This window comes from Eschrichtius robustus, chromosome 19 (genome assembly GCF_028021215.1).
Source record: "Eschrichtius robustus isolate mEscRob2 chromosome 19, mEscRob2.pri, whole genome shotgun sequence".
NCBI classification, from domain to species: domain Eukaryota; kingdom Metazoa; phylum Chordata; class Mammalia; order Artiodactyla; family Eschrichtiidae; genus Eschrichtius; species Eschrichtius robustus.
The window spans coordinates 66,328,445-66,355,180 of record NC_090842.1 but is presented as its reverse complement, the minus strand read 5'-3'; the positions used below and the strand labels follow the sequence as shown (position 1 = coordinate 66,355,180).

At 50.6% G+C, this 26,736-nt stretch overlaps 2 protein-coding genes across 8 annotated transcripts; one reads left to right on the top strand and one right to left on the bottom strand.

Moving 5' to 3' along the window:
* Positions 1–6,700: 6,700 nt before the first annotated feature.
* TSEN34 (tRNA splicing endonuclease subunit 34) lies at positions 6,701–12,782 on the bottom strand. 5 transcript variants are annotated; one of them, XM_068527990.1, is made up of 5 exons: positions 12,712–12,782; positions 11,352–11,598; positions 10,876–11,125; positions 10,472–10,729; positions 6,701–7,191 (listed from the first exon to the last, which is right to left on the bottom strand). In XM_068527990.1, exons 2-5 carry the CDS (start codon positions 11,592–11,594, stop codon positions 7,004–7,006), a joined length of 939 nt encoding a protein of 312 aa, XP_068384091.1. In that variant the 5' UTR covers positions 11,595–11,598; positions 12,712–12,782; the 3' UTR covers positions 6,701–7,003. The 5 variants fall into 5 exon arrangements, with proteins under 5 accessions (XP_068384091.1, XP_068384088.1, XP_068384089.1 ...); XM_068527987.1 differs by lacking the exon at positions 12,712–12,782 and adding an exon at positions 12,497–12,571; XM_068527988.1 differs by lacking the exon at positions 12,712–12,782 and adding an exon at positions 12,497–12,565 and having other exon boundaries at positions 10,882–11,125.
* Positions 12,783–12,968: 186 nt separating this feature from the next.
* Positions 12,969–26,706, top strand: MBOAT7 (membrane bound O-acyltransferase domain containing 7). Of its 3 annotated transcripts, none has more exons than XM_068527972.1 (8): positions 12,969–13,171; positions 14,213–14,291; positions 14,394–14,523; positions 15,137–15,263; positions 17,164–17,323; positions 18,616–18,976; positions 20,774–20,950; positions 25,699–26,706. In XM_068527972.1, the coding sequence occupies exons 2-8, from the start codon at positions 14,216–14,218 to the stop codon at positions 26,084–26,086; spliced, it is 1,419 nt and encodes a 472-aa protein (XP_068384073.1). In that variant the 5' UTR covers positions 12,969–13,171; positions 14,213–14,215; the 3' UTR covers positions 26,087–26,706. The 3 variants fall into 3 exon arrangements, with proteins under 3 accessions (XP_068384073.1, XP_068384072.1, XP_068384074.1); XM_068527971.1 differs by lacking the exon at positions 12,969–13,171 and adding an exon at positions 13,226–13,512; XM_068527973.1 differs by lacking the exon at positions 12,969–13,171 and adding an exon at positions 14,034–14,083.
* Positions 26,707–26,736: the final 30 nt, after the last annotated feature.

The following is a 26,736-nucleotide window of genomic DNA, read 5'->3' as shown; positions in this document are numbered from 1 at the left end:
CGCCCTACTGCACCAATCAGAAAAGACGTTGGCGGGCGGAAAAAGCAATAGAGACGAGAGGTTGGGCCAGAGCGGCGTGCTAAGTTGGGAGGACCTCGTCTCTAGCTGACAAGGTGTCGGAGCATCGTCCGGTGAGAAGTAAGGACTGCTCTCCGCCCTCGGGTGGTTACTCAAGTACCGTCAGCTAGCCTCTGAGTCGCAGTATAAAGTTGGAGTATTCACCGCCACCGCCACTAGACTTCAGCCGGCTCCGACTCTGTGAAAAGATCCCCAGACGGTTGGAGCAGTGCGAAATCAAAGCTCCTTCCAGAAGATAGTGTTATATCCATGAATAATGAAAAAAATCATTTTTCATATCAGAATGTCAACCCGAAGCACAGCCAGAAGCCAGTCTGCCCTTTTGAACCCTAAAACATAATCCTCTACTCGTGAAGCTTTGAGCCTTAGGGCAACAGGGAAAAAATAATAATAAAGTAGATCATTTCAGAGTGGTGCTGTGAAGAAAATAAATTACTGATAATGACTGAGGGAAAATGGTACTCCAGATAGGATGGTCAGGGAAGCCTCTTTAAGAAGGTGACTGACTTTTTTTTAACTTGAGACCCAATGATTAAAAGGTTTTGTGCCTCTTTATCAAAGACAGCAGTTTACATCCTGAGGTTTCCTTTGGGTTTCCAGAACAGGGAAAATGTTCTGACACCTCTTGTTATAAACCTGGAGCAATTTATACATTGTTTTTTGATCTCCTCAGCCAACATCTTCCTCTCAGACAGGATTATTTCCTCTAGTCCTTTTCTTTCTGGGATAATCCCATTCACACCAATGACTTTTCTTTATCGCTGTTAGATAATATTTAATGAGCACTCTAAATGTGCTAGGCTTTGGGCTAAACACCTTATGGGGTTTTTTTTGTTTTTTTGTTTTTGTTTGTTTTGTTTTTAATTCGTGTGACCCATGATTTCCATCACTAAAAATAATAACAGGTGACATTCTGGAATACTTACTATGTATCAGGCCCTGTTCTCAGAACTTTACATATGTTAATTTACTTTATCCTCAATACATATTTAAGGAGGACTCTCAGAGAAGTTGCCCTCCCTCATAGTAATACTTTTATAGATGCTTGCTTAAGGAGCACTAATACTATTATCCTATTTTATAGAGGCAGATACTGAGGCATCAAAAAGTGGTTACAGAACTTGCCCAAGACTGCACAAAGTGGAAATAAATTAAGACTGACCGGATGAGAACAAGCAAAGGCTATCTATTCAGAGTAAGGGAGTCAGTCACCATCACTCATGTTTTGGCAGAGACTCAAAGGCAGGCAGAGGCGTGGGAAAGCTATATAGCAGAAAAAAGGAAAGGCTTCAGGTGTCCCCGATTGGAGGCTGTCGTCATGGAGAAGCTAGACGTGGGCAGACTAGAAGTTAGGTACCCTATGCGATTGGTTGGGGTACATATTTGGCTTTCTTTTCTTGGTCCTAAATTGGAAGTGGGGACAAAAATTAGTAGAGTTGTGAATTACTAATCAAGTCCTGGCCCTTTTGGACCTATTGTTGTAGGGGTTATTATTTGGCTCCTTGGATTGTTACTTCCTACAAGCCTGCCTTATAGCAGGCTGGCTTCCTGAGCTGTTTTTGTTTGTTTATTGAAGTATAGTTGATTTACAATATTGTGTTAGTTTCACTTGTACAGCAAAGTGATTGAGTTATAAATACATATATTTTTCAGATTCTTTTCCATTATAGGTTATTACAAGATATTGAATATATTTCCCTGTGCTATACAGTAAATCCTTGCCTTTTATCTATTTTACGTATAGTAGTGTGTATATGTTAATCCCAAACTCCTAATTTATCATTCCTCCCCCCCATTGTCCCCTTTGGTGACCGTAAGTTTGTTTTCTATGTCTGTGAATCTGTTTCTGTTTTGCAAATAAGTTCATTTGTATCATTTTTTTAGATTCCACATATAAGTGATATCATAGAATACTTGTCTTTCTCTGTCTGACTTACTTCACTTAGTATGATAATCTCTATGTCTATGTTGCTGCAAATGGCAATATTTCATTCTTTTTTATGGCTGAGTAACATTCCATTGTATATGTACACATCTTCTTTATCCATTCATCTGTTGATGGGCATTTAGGTTGCTTCCATGTCCTGGCTATTGTAAATAGTGCTGCAATGGACATTGGGGTGCGTGTATCTTTTCGAAGTATGGTTTTCCCTGGATATATGCCCAGGAGTGGGATTGCTGGATCATATGATAATTCTATTTTTAGTTTTTGAAGGAACCTCCACACTGTTCTCCATAGTGGCTGCACCAATGTACATTCCCACCAAGAGTGTAGGAGGGTTCCCTTTTCTTCACACCCTCTCCAGCATGTATTATTTGTAGACTTTTTGATGATGGCCATTCTGACCAGTTTGAGCTGTTTATTATAGATAAGGGGGCTGGTTTTCTGGGCAGGCTGCTGCAGGCTGTGGATCAGAGTTCTGTTTTCATATATGATCTGGCCGTTGTCTGTTTGTATATTCAGTCTCTCAGCAACTAGAAGTCAGGCCAGCATTGCAGCTGGGACAGTATGGCTCCATAGCCCATGCTCTTCACCGCTGTTTTCTGCAGCTGCTGTCCAGCGGACTCAGCAGTCAGTATTCCCTCCTCAGAGCAACAGTCCCACTCAGTCCTTTCCTTTATGACATCACCCTGCTCTATCCAGATGGCTTGGGTTCAAATTCAGCAATCCTCAATTACTAGCTCTAATACCTCAGACAAGTTTCTCAGTCATTCTGTGCCTCAGCTTCCTCATCTATAAAATGGGGGTGACGACCGCACCCACCTCATAGGGTTATCATAAGGATGAAATGATGCAATCTATGCAAATTGCTTAGGATAGTGCTTGGCACCAAGAAAGCACTCAGCGTTAGCTACCATTATCATTATTATTCTCTCATTGTATTTCTGTATCTGTCAGACTACCTTGTTCTTTTTTGTTTTCTTGTTTACAAGTTAGCTCCCAGACAAAAAAGTTATAGGAGGGCAGGGACTTCCCTGGTGGTGCCGTGGTTAAGACTCCACACTCCCAATGCAGGGGGCCTGGGTTTGATCCCTGGTCAGGGAACTAGATCCCACATGCATGACGCAACTAAGAGTTCGCATGCCGCAACTAAGGAGCCAGCAAGCTGCAACTAAGGAGCCCGCCCAGCGCAACCAAATAAATATTTAAAGAAATAAAAATAAATAAATTTTTTTTATAAGTCTATAGGAGGGCAGAGACCTCATCCTTCCTGTTTATCAGTGTCTTAGCACAGGCCTAACATATAAGCTGACAGTCAAAACATTGTTAAAGGTATGAATAACTTAACTATACATGCATCATTGGTGTTTCAGAGTTTCCAACGACCCCCTCTTCAGGTTCGATTCATTTGCTAGAGCAGCTTACAGAACTGAGAAACACCTTACCTACTAAAATTAGAGGTTTATTATAAAAGGATATAACCCAGGAACATCCAATTGGAAGAGATGCACAGGGCAATGTATAGGGAAAGGGTGATGACCTTCCCCACTCATCATTGCTTTAATTTGCATTTCCTTGATGACAGATGATGTGGAACATCTTTCCACGTGCGTATTGGCATCGTTTTATCTTCTTTGGTGAGGTATCGGTTAAGGTCTCTGGTCCATTTTTTTAATCAGGTTGTTTTCTTACTGTTGACTTTTAAGAGTTCTTTGTATATTTTGGATAACAATCCTGTATCAGATGTGTCTCTTGCAATATTTTCTCACAGAAGTTTTAAATTGTAACAAAGTCCAGCATATCTATTTTTTCTTTCACCGATCATGCCTTTTAGTGCCGTACCTAAAATGTCATCGATGGTACTTCCCTGGTGGTGCAGTGGTAAAGAATCTGCCTGCCAATGCAGGGGACACCGGTTCCAGCCCTGGTCTGGGAAGATCCCACATGCTGCGGAGCGACTAAGCCCTTGTGCCACAACTACTGAGCCCGCGCTCTAGAGCCTGTGAGCCACAACTACTGAAGCCCCCCCGCCTAGAGCCCGTGCTCTGCAACAAGAGAAGCCACCGCAATGAGAAGCCCGCTCACCGCAACTAGAGAAAGCCCACGTGCAGCAACGAAGACCCAACGCAGCCAAAAATAAAAATAAATGTTTAAAAAAAGTAATAAATAAAGTAAAATGTCATCGCCATACCCAAGGTCATCTAGGTTTTCTCCTATGTCATCTACCAGGAGTTCTACAGTTTTGCATTTTTACATTTAGGTCGATGATCCTTTTTGAGTTAATTTTTGTAAAGGGTGTGAAGTCTGTATCTGGATGTTTTCTTTTTTGCATGTGGAGGCCCTCAGAATAGTTTTTAATGAGGAACTTTTGAGAGGGAAGACTCAGGACGCAGGTACTGAGTCATCAAAGTACCTTGCTGTAGAGAGAAGAGAGGCATTACAAAACAGGCAAAAGTATAGAGTGTTAGCCAGGCAGGGGTTAGTGTCCTAGTTTAAATTAATCAAAGCTTAGGGAATTCCCTGGTGGTCCAGTGGTTAAGACTCCGTGCTTCCACTGCAGGGGGTGCAGGTTCTATCCCTGTTTGGGGAACTAAGATCCCACATGCCACGTGTTGTGGCCAAAAAAAATAAATAACTAATCTAAGCTTGCAGGACATCAAGAGTCTATCAAGTTTATTCACCAAATAGGGCAAGAAAGAAAGAAGAAATTGGGCGGGGGGAGTAGAAATTGAGAACCAGAGGTGGAGGCTTTCAGCCCCAGAATTTTCACCATGTGACTGTATTACAGTAACGAAATCTATGTGACCAAACAAAGCTACACATTTAAAAAGTCAAGGTAGGGACTTCCCTGGTGGCGCGGTGGTTAAGAATCCGCCTGCCAATGCAGGGGACACGGGTTGGAGCCCTGGTCCGGGAAGATCCCACATGCCGCGGAGCAACTAAGCCCGTGCGCCACAACTACTGAGCCTGTGCTCTAGAGCCTGCGTGCTGCAACTACTGAGCCCACGTGCCACAACTACTGAAGCCCACGCGCCTAGAGCCTGTGCTCCGCAACAAGAGAAGCCACTGCAATGAGAAGCCCACGCACCGCAACGAAGAGTAGCCCCCACTCACCGCAACCAGAGAAAGCCTGCGCGCAGCGATGAAGACCCAACGCAGACAAAAATAAATAAATAAATAAATTTTAAAATTAAAAATAAATAAATAAATAAAGGTATAGGAACTTCCCTGGTGGCGCGGTGGTTAAGAATCCGCCTGCCAATGCAGGGGACACGGGTTGGAGCCCTGGTCCGGGGAGATCCCACATGCCGCGGAGCAACTAAGCCCGTGCGCCACAACTACTGAGCCTGTGCTCTAGAGCCCGTGCTCCACAAGAGAAGCCACTGCAATGAGAAGCCCGCGCACTGCAACGAAGAGTAGCCCCCGCTCGCCGCGACCAGAGAAAGCCCGCGCACAGCAACAAAGACCCAATGCAGCCAAAAATAAATAAATAAATAAATAAATTTATTAAAAAAAAAAGACTTTGCCTTCCAATGCAGGGGGCACGGGTTTGATCCCTGGTTGGGGCGCTAAGACCCCACATGAATTACGGCCAAAAAACCAACACATAAAACAGAAGCAGTATTATAGCAAATTTAATAAAGACTTTAAAAATGGCTCCCCTGGTCCAGGAACTAAGATCCCACATGCTGTGGGGCTAACTAAACCCACGTGCCGCAACTACTGAGCCCATGGGCCACCGCTAGAGGGCCAGAGCGCCACAACTACAGAGCCCCTGCGCTCTGGAGCCCACATGCCACAACGAAAAGATCCCGCATGCCGCAACTAAGACCCAACGCAACAAAAATAAATAAATAAATAAATAAATATTTTTAAAAAATAATAATGTTTAAAAAAATTGTTTTAAATAAATAAAAATGGTCCACGTCTAGAAAGTCTAAAAAAAAAATCAATGTATAAATATTGGAAGCTGGTACTGGTAACGTTCTAGTGATTTCTTAAGCAGAAAGGCGCTACATAGATCATTTTACAAATGCATGTTTCATACGTATGTGTTTTAGCTTTTGTAAAAAATTGTGGAATAGAACATACACTTAAAGGAGGATCTAGAATACAAATGTATGGTATAAAATGTAATTCTCCAAAGACCTGAATAAACACCACCCAAGGCAAGAAAAAGACCACCCCTGACATTCCCCTCCCTACTCCTAATGGCTATCCTAAAACTGTAACACTCGCTTCCTTCTTTTCTTCATGTGTTATTTTTATTTATGCCTTTGTATGCATCTGAAATGCCTTGTACAAATGTTTTCAAAAGGAAGTTTAGTGCAGTGGAAGAGCTCAAAATTCGGTGTCAGAAAGACCAGGTTTGGGAATTCCCTGGCGGACCAGTAGTTAGGACTCGGCGCTTTCACTGCTGAGGGCCCAGGGTTCAATCCCTGGTCAGGGAACTAGGATCCCACAAGATGCGCAGTGCAGCCAAATAAATAAATTAATCAATCAATTAAAAAAAAGAAAAAAGAAAGACCAGGTTTTAAATCCCAGCCCTGCTCCCTACTAGATATGTGACCTCAGACAAGTCATTTCCCCTCCTCCAGGCCTTTTCCTCATCTGTACAAGCAGACACAAATGGCCACATTTCCCAGGACTGTCATAAGGATCCAAATCACAAACTCCACATTTATTCAACAAGTTTATTGAGACCTCTTGGGACCTAAGCCCTGTAGAAAACAGAGATGAATCAGCTTTCACACTCAAGAAACTCACGATTGGAAATAGGTAACTATAAAAACAACACAGCCACTAAGTGCTTGGAATCAGGGAGGGACATGAGAAGGATGTAGTGTTTATAAATCTGGAATCAAAAACTAACTGCCGAGAGAGTCAGGAGGGTGGTCGAGCCTCCCACTCGGAGATGAGCTTGGGACCATCTAGAAGGGCTCTTGCCAAGGACACAGCCACGTGCCCACAGGTCTCTGGAGTTCACTGCAGGCTGGCCCACTGCAGGGATGTGTAGACCACCTTACCATCAGGCTGTGGAGAGCAAAGCAGCAGTGTCTTTCTGACACTGGTGCCGAGGCGGCCAGCAGAAACCAGGTCCTGGAGTGGGATGGGGTCCCCGGGAGCCCAGCACTGAGCGATGTAGTGAGCGTGGAAACGGAGCGGGTCGCCTGGGTGAAGGAGAGAGGCAGGTAGCAGTTTCCAGTGGCAGGGAGCTGGAAGACACTGGGACGTCCACACGGAGGACATGGGGATGGTTCCAGCTATCACTACCAATATTTTAAAAGACACCCTTGGACCTTGGAGGTGGGGTAAGTTGACACGCATGTATAGCATAATCTTATTTAAAAAACAAAAATGAAAACAAATAATTGAATACATCGTTGTCAGTCAAAGCCATGAGGAACTCAAAAGGGTATCATGTAAATATCCAATGAGAAGTGACTCTAACAGACTAAAAGAAGTAAGAAAACAATTTACAATAGGATGGCATAATAAAATAGATAGAAGAAAGGAGTCAACAAAATTTTTCTGAAAAGGGCCAGAGAGTAAATATTTTCAGTTTTGCGGGCCGTGCTGCCAACATTCAAATCTGCCACTCTAGCACAATAGCAGCCACAGACCATATGTAAACAAATGGACAAGGCTGTGTTCCAATAAAACTTTGTTTAAAAAAAACCAGTCAGTGGGCCGGATTTGACCTGGGGCTATAGTTTGCCCCCAGATTAGATGAACGCGTTCAAGTGAAGTAGGACCCCGAGTAGGGCGCTTTCCAGAAGACTAAGTAACAGGTAATGTAAATCTAAAAGAGCAAGGCTTCCAGCAATTCTACTCCTGGGTATTTATCTGAAAAAAATGAAAACACTAATTTGAAAAGATACACACACCTCTATGTTTACTGCAGCATTATTTACAATAGCCAAGATATGGAAGCAACCTAAATGCCCATCAATAGAGGAATGAATAAAGAAGATGTGGTATATATATATATATACAAACACACACACACACACACACATACATACATATAACGGAATACTACTCAGCCATAAAAAACAATGAAATCTTGGGATTTTTGACAGCATGGATGGACCTCTATTAGCATAATAGAGGGTATTGTGCTAAGTGAAATAAACTAGAAAAAGACAAATACTGTATGATTTTATTTATATGTGGAATCTAAAAAACAAAACAAATGAACAAACATAACTAAACAAAAACAGAGTCATAGATACAGAGAAGAAACAGGTGGTTGTCAGAGGGGAGGAGGGCTGGGGGAGGAAATAGGTAAGGAAGATTAAGAAGTTCAAACTTTCAGTTACAGGATAAATGACTCACAGGTAAGAAATGTACAGTGTGGGAAATATAGTTAATAATTATGTAATGTCTTCGTATGGTGACAATGGTAACTAGACTTATGGTGCTCATTTTGAAACGTATAGAAATATAAAATCACTATATTGCGTACCAGGAACTTACACAGTACTATAGGTCAATTATACTTCAAAAATAAAGTCATAGAAAAAGAGATCAGATTTGTAGTTACCAGCAGCAGAGGATGGGGGGAGGGGGAATTGGATGAAGGTAGTCAAAAGGTACAAACCAGCAGTTATAAGATAAATAAGTACTAGGGACGTAATGTACAACACGATACATATAATTAACACTGCTGTTCATTATATATAAACATTGTTAAGAGAGCAAATAAATCCTAAGACTTCTCATCAGAAGGAAAAACATTTTTTTTCTATTTCTTTAATGTTGTTTCTGTATGAAATGATGGATGTTCACTAAACTTACTGTGGTCATCATTTCATGATGTGTATAAGTCAAATCATTATGCTGTACCCCTTAAACTTATAGAGTGCCGTATGTCAATTATGTCTCGATAAAACGGAGGGAAAAAAATAAATAAATAAAAGAGCAAGGCTCTAAGACCTTCCATCTGAGGGGATGTCGTAGCAACTATAAATCAAGGCCCTCCCTGGCAGCTGGGTTTCCGGCAAGAAGCTCTCCAGGAGCCAGGCACCTCTCTGGTTGTTATGATACCTCAGTCAGCTGAGAAAGGAGCATCAAAATGCTTGAGAAGTTACCCCAAAATTGCTTTCCAAGAAACTTAGCATCTTTTAACCTCAGGAAGATTTAGAGTTAGACTTAGAAATATGTATTTAAGAGATTCAGACCTTGAACACTAATCTTCAGGGGACAAAGATTTTATGTATATTTGATACATTGAGTATTTATTGTTTTAGAAATATTGACCTATTACAAGTAACAGGTCAGCCTTGTGGTTTAGTTTCAAATGTGTGATTGAGTAATTGATTGATTTAAACTTAATCTGAAGTTTTAGTAAGTCTACTAACAGTGTAAGAATATAAACTTAAAAATTACCCCATTTATAACTTATTAGATTTAAGTTATTGGCAAGATTCATAACCAGAAAACTGCAGAACTTAAAAAAGAAAATAAAAATATTAAATTTTAAAATGCAGCTTATAATGTTTGAAACTACTTATTTCCTTTTGTAAGTGGGATCAAACATGAATTAATGGTCCCCTTAAAATCTAGTAGATTGAAAAAATTAAGTTTTATAAATTGAACTGAAAGCTTAGAAAAAACCTAGAAATTAACATTTGTATGTTTAGTAAGTTGAATATTCATTTGCAAAACCAAAATAATCTTTTTTTTTTTTTTTTTAGCATATAAAAATCACCCAAAAAAACCAGCAGCAAAGTAATTAAACCATGGTTACTTATAGAGAATGGGGCAGGGAAACTGTTCTCAGCTCCTAAATCAGTCAGTTAAATTTTAGTCTGAGAAGAGAATAAGCCTGTCAACTCATCTGCAGGAAACTTAGTGGACAGTCTCCAATGAATGGCTAAGATCTGACTACTTATCAGGCAGTTCTATCTATGTTCTTAAGGAGAACAAAGAGTGATTTTCTGCACTTTTTTTTTAACCTTTAAGTTACACAATAAATTCAAAAATTAACTGATTCATCAAAAGTCCCCTTTACCTATTCCTGATGCAAATTCCCTCCCAGAACTATTAACTATTTGTCGTTGGGCTGGAGTAAATCCTTTCAAGCTTTTTTCCCACTTGCTTGATAGGATTCTCTGGCTACTTAGTACTCCACTTTAAGTTCTTTTCATATTCTTTCACTAGAGCCACAATTTTTAAGACTACTTAAATAATTTGTCTATAACTGCATAACAGTATAAAATATGATTTACTTTTTACTATACATGTTTTTTATGAGCTGTTCTTTTGTGCCCCCTTTTTTCATTTACTAAACTGCCCTTCAAATGAGCACAGGTTCCCAAGTGTTTCCTGTCCTTCCATGGTTTCAGAGGCTGAGAAAATGAGACCAAAAAAAAGAAAAGAAAAATGCAGAATGTAGTGGGATTGTGAAGAAATGAGTGGCAACCAGAGGTCCCAACACAAACTCACCGGGATAGACCAGGAAGTCGCCCCCGAACTTGCCAGCCGCACTGAGGAAGAAGCCTCGCTCCCACAGGTCTCTGTAGATGCTGTAGCGAAGCTCGTGGGCAGGACGGCCAGCGTGGGGCCAGTCTTTGGACTGGACACGCCAGTCCAGCGGCCTAGCCTTGATGGGCCGAGGCCTAGCAGTGGCCAGCTGGATGAGCAGAGCAGACCTGGGCAAAGGAGCCACCCCATTTGAAGGCCCTGGCTGGGGAGAGGAGGAGCCTGGCGGGGGGTGAATCCAAGAGAGTTTGGTGAATCCAAGGGGCAAGGTTTTCCCAGCCCCAGGGAGAACCAGCCCTAGATTCCCTGCCAAAATTCCCCAAAGATCTCTTCCCTCCTTCCCCTGGTCCCTGGACTCCAGCTCCCACCTTCACCTGCTTCCTCACGCTCTCCAGCAGCCTGGCCAGCACTGGCCTCGTTCTCTTCTGCAGCTTGGTTCCCACCGGCCTCCTGGCTCCCGCTGGTCCCTGATTTCTGTTCCAGCTTCTGCTTCTTCGCAGCCTGGCCCTCTGCAATCTTCTCTAGGAGCTCCTGACGACGGGTCTCACGGGCCTCAGCTGCCAGAGCACTTTGCTCCTGGAAGCCCTGCTCTTGCTGGCGCTTGAAGGATGCCAATGCCTGAGAAGTAAACTTATCTGTAATCTCAGGATCCAGGCATGCCTTGCCTTAGGAAGCTAGGAATCCCGACTCCCTGGCGCCTCCCAGCCTAGGGGCGCGAACCCGGGGATCCCAGTATCCTACTTTCACAGTATTCCAGAATCCAGGACTCCCAGACCCCTCCCACCTCAGGGACCTGTTGTCCCCAGCCTCTTCTCCCGCAGGCGCCCCCAACCTGCCCCCTTACCAGGCTGTGTTGGCGGGGATCCGGGCGCGGGGCGCTGACTAGGGTCACCGCGCCGATCTCGGCCAGCAGCCGCGCCTCTTCGGGCATCAGCAGCAGCGGGAGGCCCAGGCGCGAGTTCTGGCGGGGTCCGCGGGGCAGGGCGCCCACCGTGCGGCCCCCTACTCCCAGGCGCTCTCGCAGCGCCTGCACCGCCTCGGCCCCCCACACCAGGGAGCGGCCGTTCGCCACCTCCACCACCAGCATCCTCCTGCGGGAGGCCAGGGGCACAGCAGTCACCCACAGAGCTGCACGCCTCTCACCGCCCGACTTGCGCCGCGGGGAGGCCTCCCACCGCCGGGGGGGAGGGGTCTCGGCGAAGCCCAGCCCCTGAGTCTCGGGGGTCGGAGCCTCGCTCAGTGCCGCGTTCGCCACCTGCTGAGCGGGAGGGCCAGGCTCCGCCGCCTGGGCGCTGGACTCCGCCCTCGGGCGATCCCGCCAGGCCCCGGGGCTGACCGAGACGAGGACCCGCCCCGAACCGAGCCGCCGGGCCCCGCTGGGGCGTCTCGGACCCCGCGCTCAACATTCTGGTCTGGGTCAACACTGCCATGCCGGCCCACGCGCCTCGTAGCAAAGCCTGCCCCAGCGCGGGCCACGCCCCCTTCGAAAGATCCATTTCGGCTTCGCCCGTCGGGTGTCCCCGTCAGGTGTCGGGACCTCCAGAGGCCAAAGCCCCGCTGAGGCCACGTCCTCTTCGGGTTGCTCGGGACTTGGCCCCTCCCCTTTCCGAACCCCCGAGGTTCGGCCTCAGGTCCCCTTGCTCTGAGTCGGGCTCCTAGAATACGAAGCCCCGCCCCCGCCCGAGCTTGACCGGTCCGTAAGTTCGGGAGTCCTCGGCTCAGCCGAACCGCAGCACCGCCCCCTCCCGAACATAAGGGGTTCAGCGTTCGGGCGTCCTCGGCTCCCGTCAATCCCATAGCCTGAGGCCCCGCCCCCTCCGGCCGCCTGAGCTCCCCCAGTTGGAGCTCCTGTCCCACGTTCGAACCCCACAGCCGGAAGCCCGGTCCCCTGAACACCCGCCGTCTGTTCTCCGCTCGGGCGGGCTCACCCCACTCGTGAGCGCTCCCTTCAGAATGTGGCACCGTCCTCTGATAGAACCAGCTAGTCACCTCGTAAACACCAGCTCGCAGTCCCGGCGGAGCCACCCCCTTACGTAGCGCGCCACGCGCTGCTTCCTCCACCCGCCCCCCATGCCGACCCCCTGCGTCGATTTCGTCACGCCGCCACCTCAGCGGAGCGGGAAGTCTGGGACCCGCCCCGCAGGGCCGTATCCTTGCCTTCCCCCGAAAGTGAAACCCCCTTGAGCCCGCCCCTCGAAGCGCACCTCCCTCCTCGGTTCCGGGACTTGGAAATGGGAGGCTCCTTACGCTGGACCCGACCCCTTGGCACCACGGCCCGGGGCCCCGCGGGGCCCCGCCCCCTTTAGGCCGGGACGCTGTTTGCCCCGCCCCCTTGGAATACTCCTGAGCCCCGCCTCTTTCGTGTTGCCTAAACCCGTGGCTCCGCCTCCCTCCTAAACATGAGACTCCGCCTATCAGCCACCCAGGGTCACTTGTATCCGACTACCTCCGAAGGGAACCGACGCTGTGGCCCCTCCACATCCGGCCGAAGCTCTTGGCTCCGCCTACATCCGAACAGAGTCCTTCAGTACTCGACTACCTCCGAAGAAAACCGAAGCTTGTGGCCCCGCCTCCAAACCGCCTCCCGACTCTGTCCCAAGGAACCTGAAGCGGAGATTCCACCTCATTCCGAACGCTGAGCTCCAGGCCCCGCCTCTTTCCCAGGTTCGGTCGCTTCCCTCCGTGCCCGAAGCTTCTGGCCCCACCCCTTTCCGAGGCCGAAGCCCCGCCCCTTTGCGTGCTCGCAGCTCGGTAGAACCGAGTCCGGGTCCAGCTGCAGACTCGTGCTCCCTTCACCCAGTCCGGGCTCCTTCTCTGCCCAGCCCGGAGCCTGCCGGGCGCTGCACACCCGGCCCCGGACCGCGCACCCCAGCCGGCCCCCCGAAAGAGACTGGCGACGCGGGGGCGTGCTGGGCGGGGTAGGCGTGGCGGATCCGCGGAGGCCGGCGGGCCGGGACTGCTCGGCTGCTTCCTGCCCTGCGGGCGGCGCGGAGCCGCGGGCCCAGGTGGGTCCGCCACGCCTGGGCCGGGGTGCGGTGGGCGCGGAGGCGCCCCGGAGACCGGGAGGGGTCTGGACAGTGTGGGGTCGCTGCGGATCGGCGGGCTGATGAGATGCGGGGGCGGTGCCGGGAGCGCGGCCGAGCTCCCGGGTGGCGTAACCGCCTGTGGCTTTGCCCGGAGCGGATCTGACCCGCGCTTGGTGCGCGCAACGGGAGTGGGGCTCGGGAGCGGGCCCGCTCTCCGGGTTTCAGACGGGAGAAGGAACCGGAGCTCCGAAAAGAGGGCGAGGCTGGAGGCCTGGGCTCCTCTGAGGCCCTCTCGGAGAAGGGCAGGGAGTCTGGAGAGCAGGGTTCTCAAAGAGGGAGAGGCTGGGGGATAAGAAGAGAGGAGCTGGATTGCTGGGATACTCGAAGGAGGGGGGGGCCGGGGGGTTTGGATTCCTGGGTTCTCAAAGGAGAAGAGAGCTGGGGGCCTGCGTTCTCAAAAGAGGGGTTCTGTGGGTGGCTTCCTCTATCCTCGAAGGAGGAAGGGCCTGGAGGTCGGGATTCCTGTGTTGTCAGAGGAGAGGAGCTGAGGGTAGGACTCCTTGATTCTCGACAACTGGGGACTGGGTGGGGGGGCGGCGGATCCTTGACTCCTCTAAGGGGAAGGGGCTGGGGGTCCGGACTCCTGGGTTCTCACTGGGAACCTCTGCCCCTCCCCCAGAACATGTCGCCCGAAGAATGGACATATCTACTGGTTCTTCTTATCTCTATCCCCATCGGCTTCCTCTTTAAGAAAGCTGGTGAGTCAGGTGCCCTCCCCAGTGGAAAATAAAGGGAGGGGGGGTGCCCGGGCTGGGGACCCCTGGAAGGTTCCACGCTTATGCTATGCCTTCTCCCTGCAGGACCTGGGCTGAAGAGATGGGGGGCAGCAGCTGTGGGCCTAGGGCTCACCTTGTTCACCTGTGGCCCCCACACTTTGCATTCTCTGGTCACCATCCTTGGGACCTGGGCGCTCATTCAGGCCCAGCCCTGGTGAGGATTTGGTCGGGGGAGTTGGGGGAGATGGAGGGGGTGGAGGAAGCGACCTGTTTCCTCTTGGGGTCTTTCTCTGTTTCTGTCTCCATCTCTGGATGTCTCTTGTTTATCTGTAGATTCTCTGTGTCATTTGTCTGGTCTGTTTTTCTTCCTCTCCTGCCTTTTTCTGGGTCTTTGTCCCTGTGTGTTTGTCCTGGTCCTTTACATCCATGTCGTGGATTCAGGAGAGAGGAGGACGTTACTAGTCTGCTGGCCCTGCCACCGTTGGTATTGGTATTCTCTCTCTCTCTCTCTCTCTGTTTCTCCCTCCCTCTTTCTCCCTCCACCTCCCCTCTCTCCCTCGCCCTTCCTCCTCCCTCCCAGAAAAAATGGAGTATTGAAGGGTCTTCACCCTGAAGCCTCTCTTAACCCCCTTCTCATTTTCTTCTCTGTTGCTGCGCATTTCTGTGTAGCTGTTTCAATCGTGCTCATTCCATACCCCCCGCCCCTCATTTTCTGTCTCGGGAGGTGGGGAGGTGGGGAAGGATTTGTAGCTGGAATCTAGGGGCGGCTGAGGCAAGATCTCGTGCACCCCTGCACCCAGCACAGCACGCCTCTTGCCTTTGCCCAGCTCCTGCCACGCCCTGGCCCTAGCCTGGACCTTCTCATATCTGCTCTTCTTCCGCGCGCTCAGCCTGCTGGGCCTGCCCACTCCCACACCCTTCACCAATGCCGTCCAGCTGCTGCTGACACTGAAGGTCAGACTCCCCTCCAGCCCTCGCTGTGTGCCAGTTAACCACCAAAACTTTACCTTCTCCTCCCAGCCACTCCCGTGGGAGGCAGAGGGAAGGGGATGGTCTGTCCCACACACCCCGCCGGGGGCGGGGCTTCACCTCTCAGCTCTTCCCTGGGATAAAGAAGTATCCAAAGTTATGTAACTGTGGGTGCCATGTGTTGGCTGAGCTAAAGTGCGTCTTTGTAGCAAGCCATTTTGCAGAGGAGGACAGCCATCTCCGGGGAGGTATCACTCAGTTAAGGACGCAAAACCAGGACACCACGTCCGGCTCTCCATGACCTGGGAAGATGGGTGAAAACAGATTCCCAGGCCCCACCCCTGGGAACGTAAAGTCGTGCGTTCCTACTATGCGCTACGTATCAGTGAACAGGACGGTCATGTGAGGTGGTGAATGAGGTCTCCTCAGCATCCTGTGTTCCCCGCGGGAGCTGGAGAAAGAGGCTTTCAGGACATAGGGACCAGCATGTGTGGAAGGGAGCAGGCTGAGTCCCATCAGCAGTGGACCAGCCACACGGACCGTCCATCAAGAGCGGAAAAGAGCACAGGCAGCCCAGGCCAAACCATGCAGGGCCTTGTTGGCTAAGATGAGGGGGTCCCGACTTCTTCCTGTGGGGGCCCAAGAGCCACTGCAAGAGGTTTTTTGATTTGTTGCCAGAAGAGGTAATGTGACCAGATTTACAGGTTTAAAAATCCTTCCTCCCGATGCTGAGCGAGTTGAAGCAGAAGGGGCAAGATGGGGTGACGTGGGACTCTTTTATCAAAGTCCAACTGACAAACAGTGGCGGCTTGATGCAGGCCTGTGGGCAGGTCAGTCAGGGCCCCACCAGGAAGCCCGGCATTTAGGAGAAATTGAGGGCGGGTTGGGGAGAGGTCCTGGCCCCCAGGGCACGAGAGGAGGGGCAGGTAGTGGAGCCGGGAAGGAAAAAGACTTGCGTAGAGCCCCCCAATTCAAGAAGATCATCAAGGATCATGGCCAGCCCAAGGTGATCTTATCAGTACAAGGGAATAAAAACCCAAGCCTCACTCCTGCCTTCCTCCATCTCTGCCTGGGGCTCTGTGCCAACTAAACCCAGGGGGAAGCTGGAAGACACAGGCCTGTGGATGTTGAGGCGGCCTGGGGTCTGTGCGGAGAAGGGTAGAGAGCAGATCTGAAGGAGGAGCCCGAACATATTCAGCCCAGTGGTGGAGGCAAAGCGAGAGGGACAGACTCCAGAGACTTAAGGGATTCGATTGGGGGAGTGAGGAAGGTTTCCAGCCTAAGCAATTAATTGGATGGTGGTGGTATTTGCTGACGGCAGAGACTAGAAGAAGACCCACTTTGGGGAGAGGCTAATACCGTGTTCCACCTTGGATGTGTTCAATTCGAGGTGCCTGGAAGATACCAAGTATTAATGACAAGAGGTAGCTTTTTTTTTTTTTTGATCTTGCCACACGGCTTCTGGGATCTTAGTTCCCCGACCAGGGATCATCAAACCTGAGCCCCAGCAGTGAAAGCGCCGAGTCCTAACCACTGGACCGCCAGGGAATTCCCTAGAGGCAGCTTGATGAACAGTCTTGGGGCTTGGAGGAGAGGTCCCACCGGGTTACACTGTGGGTGGTATCTAAAGTCACGAACTGCTGGAGAACCCAGAAAGATGGAACTCAGAGAAAAAAGACAGAGGGGCCGAGGAGTGAGCCCTGCGAGAGTCACCAAGAAGCCCTTACTCACGACCAGATGCCCAGAGCTGCCCGTGGAGTAGAGCCTCAGCGCCCAGCTGCACGGGGCTGCAGCAGCTGTTGGCTGCCCAGAGAGGTAGTGAAAGGGAGGTGGGTGAGAGGAAGCCCGGGTCTGACCTGTCCTTCCCTACACCCCTTCCTCCCAGCTGGTGAGTCTGGCCAGTGAAGTACAGGACCTGCATGTGGCCCAGAGGAAGGAAATGGCCTCAGGCTTCAGCAAGGGGCCCAGCCTGGGGCTGCTGCCTGATGTTCCCTCTCTGCTGGAGACGCTCAGCTACAGCTACTGCTACGTGGGCATCATGACAGGTGAGCGTGCCCGCCCCGCAGGCCTGCCTCCGCAGCTCCTCACCCTCTGTCTCCATTCTCTGCCTGGAGTTTGGTGCCTGTTGCATGTTCCCACATCCCATCCCAGCATCTGCCGCTCTGAGGGTGAGCATCTATGCCCGAGTCCACGTCTGACTGTCCCCCTGGTCCCAGGGCCCCTCCAGAGTACAGACAGACTGTTCTCAGCCTCAGTGATTCCTTGTAACTTTTTGGGAGCAAACAGGAGATAAAGGAGAAAGATCTACATCACCCTAACGTTTCTGCTGCCCGGGCAACAAGTATTCACAGCTTATGATCCCATTTTTAGTTTCAGAAAATATTTTTCACTAACGTTGACCTCTTAGAAGGTGTTCATTTTCATAGCAACTGTATTGAGCTATGATTACCATATTCACCCACTTGTAACCACATCCAGCTTGCTGGGTTTTAGTCTATTCACAGAGTTGTGCAACCGTCACTGCCATGTAATTTCGTCACCTCGAAAAGAAACCCTGCACCCTTTAGCCGTCGTCTCCCAAACCTCCGTCTGCCCCCATTCCCTGGAAACCACTAATTGACTTTCTATCTCTATGTATTTGCCTATCCTGAACGTTTATAAGTGGAATCATACAGTGTGTGGTCTTCTGTGACGTGTAAGACGTTTAACACTTCTGTTAACCCCACTCTGCTCCCTCCCTAGGCCAAGGGCAGTCTCCTCTTTTCCTTCTCTGTCCCTCTGCAGCCCCTCCCTGCTCAGTGGCCAGAGGGGTCTCATGAAAAGGCAAAATGATAATCCAGCACTTCCCTGGTGGGAGAGCCTATACTGGTTTCCTAGCGCTTAGAACAAAACTCAAAGTCCTCATCAGATCCCCCAGGGGTCCCGCCCCTGCCACCCTCTCATTTCTTCTCACACCACTCTTCCTCTGCAGATGCACTGCTGCACTTCCTGTCACTCCTTTATACCCAGCTCACCCCCCACCCCGTCCCTCCAGGTCCGGTCTGTCTGTCTCTATCTGTCTCGGTGTCTCCATACCCCTCATCCTCAGGCTCTGTGTCCCTTTCCAGAAGTGTCTGTCCCTCGTCCTCCCCTTTCTCCGCTTCCTTGTCCCTTTCTCTCTGGGTTTCATACCCCCACTCCCCTCTCTGCTTCTCGGTCTCCTTCCTCTCTCCCTGGTCCACCTCAGCTCCCGAATCTCTGGTCCATCTCCCCCCTCCCCCAACCCCGCCCGAGACTGGAGCTGGGCGCCCCTGCCGTGTGTACCGTGTCTGACCAGCTGCCCTCCCTCCCGCCGCAGGCCCGTTCTTCCGCTACCGCACGTACCTGGACTGGCTAGGGCAGCCCTTCCCCGGGGCCGTGCCCAGCCTGCGGCCCCTGCTGCGCCGAGCCTGGCCGGCCCCGCTCTTCGGCCTGCTCTTCCTGCTCTCCTCCCACCTGTTCCCGCTGGAGGCCGTGCGTGAGGACGCCTTCTACGCCCGCCCGCTGCCCGCCCGCCTCTTCTACATGATCCCCGTCTTCTTCGCCTTCCGCATGCGCTTCTACGTGGCCTGGATTGCCGCCGAGTGCGGCTGCATTGCCGCCGGCTTCGGGGCCTACCCCGTGGCCGCCAAAGCCCGGGCCGGGGGCGGCCCCACCCTCCAATGCCCACCCCCCAGCAGGTCAGGCGGCGGGAGGGAGGTGTCCCAAGACCCGGCAGGCCCCATCACCGCGGGCTGGCCCTGCCCCTAGCAGGGAGGATAGCGGGGAGCAGGGGGGGGGGCAGGTCTCCCACCTGTTGTCAGCAGAGTGTCACCCTCAGCCACCACAGCCCGCCTTCCCCCGTCCTAAGGAAACAGTAGTCCTGATCCATACGGATTGCCCCCTGTTGCTAGTGCTTGACCCCCCCTTGGGGTGGTGAATTGCTCTCTGTTGCTAGGAAAAGGAACGTGTTACAGCAGTCACACGCTGTCCCTCTGTTGCCGTGGAAGCGACACCCCAGTAACCCAGTTGTTCCTGGTTGCTCAGGGTGCCATCGTTGGGCAGTGAGGAGTAGCCCTTTGTTGCTAGGGAGAACATTCCCTAGCAACAGCACTGCCCCTTCCTGCCAGAAAGCTGCTCTTTGTTGCTACGGAAACGGCATCCCCTAAACTGCCCCTTTGTTGCTGGGAGCGAGCACGCCCCTCCCCATGGGATGTCGTCACATAACAGCCTGCTGTTGCCCTCTTTTTCTACGGAAATGGCATCCTTGACCATGCTGTCCTCTAGCAGAGGGGACACCATTCCTAGCAACTGCAGGTCACGTTCCTACTGTTGCCCAGGAAATCCCCTGGTAACTATGAATTAACCTTGTTGCTGGTGAAACTAGCCCCCTAGCTCCTTCATCACTAGATAAATCACACAGCTAGTAACTACAGACTCTCTTGTTGCTAAGGATATGTTGCTCCTGTGTTGCTAGAAAATGGCACCCCTAGCAACCAGGAATGGCCTGTCCCTCTGTCCCTAGCAGTCATGGTCAGCCTTCAGGCTGGGGCTGGGAAAGCAGCCCTTTGATGGAAATTCTGAACTACTCCTTACAAGGGTTGGGCAATCCCCTAGTAGTCACAAACTGCCATTCCATTGCGGGGGAAGTGGCACCCACCCCCCCCCCCCGCAAATTTCTTGCCACTGCCATAGTATAGGGTATCCCCCAGAAGACGTCAAGCAGGAATTGAAGGCTTTTCTAAACCTTCTGGGCCCCGCCCCTAATGGATGCTCCCCTTCCATTATCAGAAGCTGCCAACGGTTCAGGTGGGCCAAGGATATCCCCCACTGCTGGTGGGGGGGGGGGGGGTTGGCACCAGTGACCCAGGAACCACCGTATTACTGGAGATGACCCTTATAAAACAATCCTGGGGACCAATAGCCAGGAAAGGCCCTTTCAGGAAGCTTTTCTAAACATCCTAGACCTTGTTGCTAAGGAATGCCCTTTCCCTAGCAACAGAGACCATCAAGGTGTCAGGCGGGCCTAGAACATCTCCCTAGCAACCACGGACCACCTCATTGTTAGGGATGCTGCTTCCCTAACAACCAAAGTGTCCAACGATTTAGAATGGACGACTTGGAGGCTTCTCTGAATATGCTGAGCTTGGTTGCTAAGGAATGGCCTTTCCCTAGCATCTGAGACCCTTGGCAGGTCAGGTTGCTAAGGACTCATAGCTTAGCAACCGTGGCCCTTCCAGACTTTTCCTGGCTGTTGCAGGCCCCCTTACCAAAGAGGAGAACCCTATTGCTGATGAACTGTGCACTTCCCCAAAATGCTCAGTCTGGGCTACCCTCCCCTGTTGCCCTAGCAAACGTGACAGCCAGAGAACTGTTGCCTGGCCAGGATCCCCTCCTTAGCATCCGGGGCTGGGATAGTAGCCAGAGTCAGGAGGGGGCCTGGCTGAGCTGCATGTCTGTCCCCCGCCCTCATCCTCCACCCCCCCCCCCCCCCCCAGTCCGGAGAAGGCGGCTTCCACGGAGTACGACTATGAGACCATCCGCAACATCGATTGCTATGGCACAGACTTCTGCGTGCGCGTGCGGGATGGCATGCGATACTGGAACATGACGGTGCAGTGGTGGCTGGCGCAGTACATCTACAAGAGCGCGCCCGCGCGCTCCTACGTCTTCAGGTGAGCCCAACTGTCTCGGAGGACTGCACGGAAGTACATCTCCCAGCTGCCCCTGGGGCCGCCTGCGGCTTCCCCCGCTGGGCCTCCACCCCTGAGGGTCATGGGAGTTGTAGTTTCTTGAGCTTCGCGCTGGCTCTGATTTGCGTTATTCCGGGGTCAATTCTTCCTCCTCTCTGGGCCTCCGTTTCTACATCCTTAAAGTCAGCCCCGCTCCACAAACGCAGTGTACTGAGCCCTGTGGACTCAGTAGCTAGACTTTCCGGAATCTTAACCCTGCCAGTTACTAAGAAACCTTAAGAAGTTAGTTGACCCCTGTTTCCTCAACTTTTTTTTTTTTAATTTCAAAAATTCCCATATATGCTTTTTTTTTTTTTTAATTCCAAATGCTTACTTTAATTACCCTTGACTAAACCCCAAGAGATACAGCTATTTACTTGGAGCCCAGCAAGATAAATTGCTTCAGCATACTGCAAGAGGAAGCCATTGAAGTAATCACTCTGCTTTGTAAACCTTTATGTAACTTCTGGCTAGTAAACATAAAAATTTAAACAAACTGTGGGAGCAGGGGCCCCACCCAAACATGGACTGTAGAAATAAAAGAGGAAAAGGCAATCTCTACCTTTTCCCAAAAGCAAAATCAAACACAATTAACAATCCCCTAGCTCTTAAAGTTACTTTTTTTTTTATAACATCTTTATTGAAGTATAATTGCTTTACAATGGTGTGTTAGTTTCTGCTGTATAACAAAGTGAATCAGCTATACATATACATGTATCCCCATATCTCCTCCCTCTTGCGTCTCCCTCCCACCCTCCCCATATATGCTTTTTTTCCCAGTTTTTTAAAATTGAAGTATAGTTGATTTACAATGATGTATTAGTTTCAGGTGTACAGCAAAGTGATTCAGTTTTATATATATATATATATATATATATATATATATATATACACACACACACATATATATATATTAATTCTTTTATTTTTTTTGGTCACGCTGAGCAGCGTGTGGGATCTTAGTTCCCCCACCAGGATTTGAACCCTGTCGCGGCAGTGAAAGCACGGAGTCCTAATCACTGGACCGCCAGCGGTTGCCTATCTATTCTTTTTCAGATTCTTTTCCCTTATAGGGTACTACAGAATATTTAGTATAGTTCCCTGTGCTATACAGTAGGTCCTGGTTGGTTATCTATTTTTTATATAGTAGTGTATATATGTTAATCCCAAACTCCTAATTTATACCCCCCGAACCCAGTTTCCTCAACTCTTAAATGGGGGTAATGCTGTTACCTGTTTCATAGGTTGATGTGAGGAATAAGTGAGATAAAGTGTGAAATGCACTTAATGTGAAGCCTGATTAGCTTGTATTATCCTTCACTCATCTGATATTTCTTGAGTGGAGACTTTCTGTAAAGATAAGATAAACTTATCTTTACAACCTTAGGAAGTAGGAGTTCTCATCATCCCCATTTTATTTATTTATTTTTTATTTATTTCTTTTATTTATTTCTTTTTGGCTGCGTTGGGTCTTAGTTGCTGTGCGCAGGCTTCTCCCTAGTTGCAGCGAGCGGGGGCTACTCTTCACTGCGGTGGCTTCTCTTGTTGCGGAGCACGGGCTCTAGGCACGTGGGCTTCAGTAGTTGTGGCGTGCCGGCTCAGTAGCTGTGGCTCGCGGGCTCTAGAGCGCAGGCTCAGTAGTTGTGGCGCACGGGCTTAGTTGCTCCGCGGCATGTGGGGTCTTCCCGGACCAGGGCTCGAACCCGTGTCCCTGCATTAGCAGGCGGAGTCTTAACCACTGCGCCACCAAGGAAGCCCCCTCATCCCCATTTTAAAGATGAAGAGACCCAGGATCAGAGGTCTGATCTTAGGCAACCTGCCTAGTGTCACCAGGTGAGGTCAGGATACATCATGACACGTTCTTAAAATGAAGCAGTCAATCATGGTGCCTCTGGAGCTAGACTTCCCTGGGTGTGTGATCTGATTTATGATTTAAAGATCTGCTCCGACCTTGTGTGGGAATGGGCTAAGGTGGGGGAGGGGAGCAGGCGATAAAGCAGGGACTGGCCCGGTGGGCATTGATGGTATCCTAGAGTAGGGACCAGTGGCCTAGAAGTGGGTGCATTTGAGAGGTGGAGGTGGGAAACAGCTTGATGGCCAGGTGATGGGCTGTGCGTGATGGTAGGGCACAGAAGGGCTGTTTCCTGCGGAGGGGAAACTGGGCAGAAGGAAGTTTCAGGAGTGGGTAGGATGAGGAAGCTAGACTCGGGTTTAGTCTCCCTGATTTTGAGGTGACTGTTAGATTTCCAGCTGGGGTTGTTGGCTAGGCAGTTAGTTGTGTGATTCTGGTGCGTAAGGGAAGGGTTGGTGTAGGAAGTGGACACGTGAGCGTCAGCAGGTGTGGATGATACTTGAAAGCTCTGGGGCTGAGCATCAGGTCAAAGCACAGAGTGCTCGAACGTTTAGACCAGGGATTCTCAATGCGGGGGGGGGGGGGGAGCAATTGTGCTGCACCCCCAGGGGGCATTGGCAATGTCTGGAGACGCTGTTGTCATAATGGGGATGTGCTACTGGCATCTAGTGGGTGGAGTCCAGAGATACTCCTAAACAACCTGCGCGGCACAGGACAGCACTCCACCTCCCCACCCCCACCCCCACCCCCCCGAAGAATGATCCTGCCCCAGGTGTCTGTAGCGCCAAGATCCAGAAACCCTGGTGTAGACTAGGGACCAGCAGGAAGAGCCAGCACAGATGCAGCCAGTGACACAGGAGGACAGTCAGCAAAGTATTCATTCCCGGAAGGAAGCCGAGAGAAGTAAGTGTTTCAAGGAGGAGCGAGGAGAGGATTGGTGTGTCTGCCGGTGCCAGGGGCTTCAGTGCGCTGAGGGCGAGTGTGGCCACTGGGTGGGGCGTGATGGGAGGAAGCCCCCGGCAACCTTGACGGGAGCAGAGTGGAGGGCTGAAGTGAAAGCCGGCTTGGAGAGGGTTCAAGAGAGGACGGAAGGGGGAGCCTAGACGATTCCTTGGAGAGTGTTCACTGTGGGGGCAGGGGGGCAGCGAAGCAGGGAGAGAAGAGTGGGTGGCGGAATGGCCAAGAGCTCAGGTGTGCGCACGTGGAGTTAGAGACGCCGGGCTTGCGCTGACGCGTGTCCTACTGTCAACTGCTTTCAGTTGTCTGTCAACTGCCGACCCACAGCATTCTGTCTCCACCAGAGGTAGAAAAGAAAGAAAACAGTTTTGTGGACTTCCCCAGCGCTCCAGTGGTTAAGACTCCGTGTTTCCACTGCCGGGGGCGTGGGTTCAGTCCCTGCTCTGGGAACTATTATCCTGCATGCCTCGCTCGCGGCGTGGCCAAAAAAATAGGGGGAAAAAAACCGGTTATTGAATAAGCATTAAACCAGATTTCGAGGCATGGCGCAAGTAACCCACTGCTGAGATTACCAAAATGGAAAGAAAGCTCACCCTTTAAAAAAATTTTTTTAACAGTTCATCCATCCATCCATTTTATTTTTATTTTTTTTAATTGGGGTATAATTGATTTACAATGTTGTGTTAGTTTCAGGTGTGTCGCAAAGTGAATCTGTTATACATATACATATATCCACTCTTTTTTTAGCTTCTTTTCCCATATAGGCCATTACAGAGCACTGAGTAGAATCCCCCGTGCTATACGGTAGGTCCTTCTTAGTTGTCTAGAAATCTCACCCTTTTTGTCTTCTCCATCGCCACTTAGAGCCCTTTACGTAGCTTGTTCTCGAGAGACACCATAACTGCTCCTCACGTCGGAGAACTCCACAAGCACTATTGCGTGCTCTCATGTTCATCCTAAGTTCACCTGGTGATTGGGGTAGCCACCTGGCTAGTTACGTGTCTTTATCTGAAGGAAGAATAAAACTCCTATCTCTATGACCAGCAGGTGTTTACAGCTCGGAGCTGGCACCTAGGATAAACCCTCATAGCTGTAGGGAGACAGGCGCTATCTCCCTCCACACCTAGGCTTCAAAGAGATGGCTCCCAGGCCCTCGAGAAGAACATTCCTGGACTGTAACACTTTCTAGAGGCCTGTTTTACCTTTTCAAAGATTTCCATCTGTATCCAAAGGATAACGGAAAGATGCTCAAACAGGTTTTTCAAGGAAATGGCCTAAGAAAGGAGAAGGAGGAAAAGATCTTCCCTTTTGGCAACAGGGAAAATTCAACCTTTTTATGGACCCTTACGCCCTCTGCCGCCCCCCCGGCCCCCCCCCCCCCAGGAAAGGGTGGTCAGTGTCATTCTGTCATTAGGTTATTTTTGCACTTTTAACACCCTGATGATGTGCCAGAGGGAAAACTTGATGCCCATGGGCAGGAACTCAGGCCACGGTCCTTGGCAAAGCCTGCTCTGATTTGTGGGTTCTCTGTGGAAGTGGGGATCAGAGCCTAAATTTGTGGGTCTTCAAGGGATAGCATTTGGAGTCCTTAAGGAGAAGGGACCATGGCTGGAGATTTCTGAGTCTTCATGGATCACGATTTATATTCCTGGATCCTCAAAGAGGAAGTGGCTGGGGACTTGACTCCTGGGTCCTGAGGGAAAATAGTGTTGGGAGGGGGTTTCTGAGAAGAGAGTAAGAGTACCGGGTCTGGGGGAGGAGGGGCTGGGGGCCCGGACCCCTGGGTCTGAGGGAGGAGGGGCTGGGGGTCTGGACTCCTGGGTCTCAGGGAAGAGGGCAGGGGGCCTGCACTCCGGGTCCTGATTCCTAGCCCCTCCCCCAGGAGCGCCTGGACCATGTTACTGAGCGCCTACTGGCACGGCCTGCACCCTGGCTACTACCTCAGCTTCCTGACCATCCCGCTGTGCCTGGCAGCTGAGGGCCGGTTGGAGTTGGCCTTTCGGGGGCGGCTCAGCCCCAGGGGCCAGAAGGCCTGGGACTGGGTACACTGGTTCCTGAAGATGCGTGCCTATGACTACATGTGCATGGGCTTTGTGCTGCTTTCGCTGGGCGAAACCCTCCGGTACTGGGCCTCCATCTACTTCTGCATCCACATCCTGGCCCTGGTGGCCCTCGGGCTGGGGCTGGCTCTAGGTGGGGGCAGCCCCAGCCGGCGGAAGACGGCATCCCCCGCCACCAGCCTTGCCTCGGGAAAGCTTCGGGAGGAGTAAGCTGTCACGACACTCCCTCTGCCGTCGGTCCAGCTACCAAGCTTTTGCCTGGGAATTCTGTGAAGCATGCTGCTGTCGCCTTTCCCAGAAAGAGTCCTGAGTATGGCAAGGGGCCTGGAGAGGGTTCCCGCTTCCCCAGCTCAGCACCGTGCCTGGAAAAGCCTCCGCCCTGAGGGCCCCAGATGATCAGTTTTCCCTCCTGTAAAAATCAAGATATGGTCCAGACAAGAATCTCCCTTTGTCCCTGCCCAGCACCAGGTATTCAGAGAGAGCTGCGTTTTCCCCCCAACAGCAGGGGCCGATGGGCGACATGGTTTCTTGGGCAAATTTCCCTTCTTTGGCTCCACAGTGTGGGGTTAGGAGCTTCAGGGCAGGCTCTGGGAGTGGGGGACCTCTTTCTGGTCGCTTCCACTCTTGTCTCATTAGACCAGTATGGAGTATAACCCTCCTGGAACGGAGAAGCTGAGCGCAGATGTACAGGCCTTTGGACTATGGTTCTCGTAGGTTCCATCTGAGCCACCTAAGGGTCCCAGCGCTCCTGTCACCCTCTTGTCATCCTTTGACCTAAGAGGCTCAGAATGTGTAAATCTCTCCTAATAAAGTGTCACACAAAGACTGTATGTGGGAATGTCTGTGGGTGATCAGTGTGG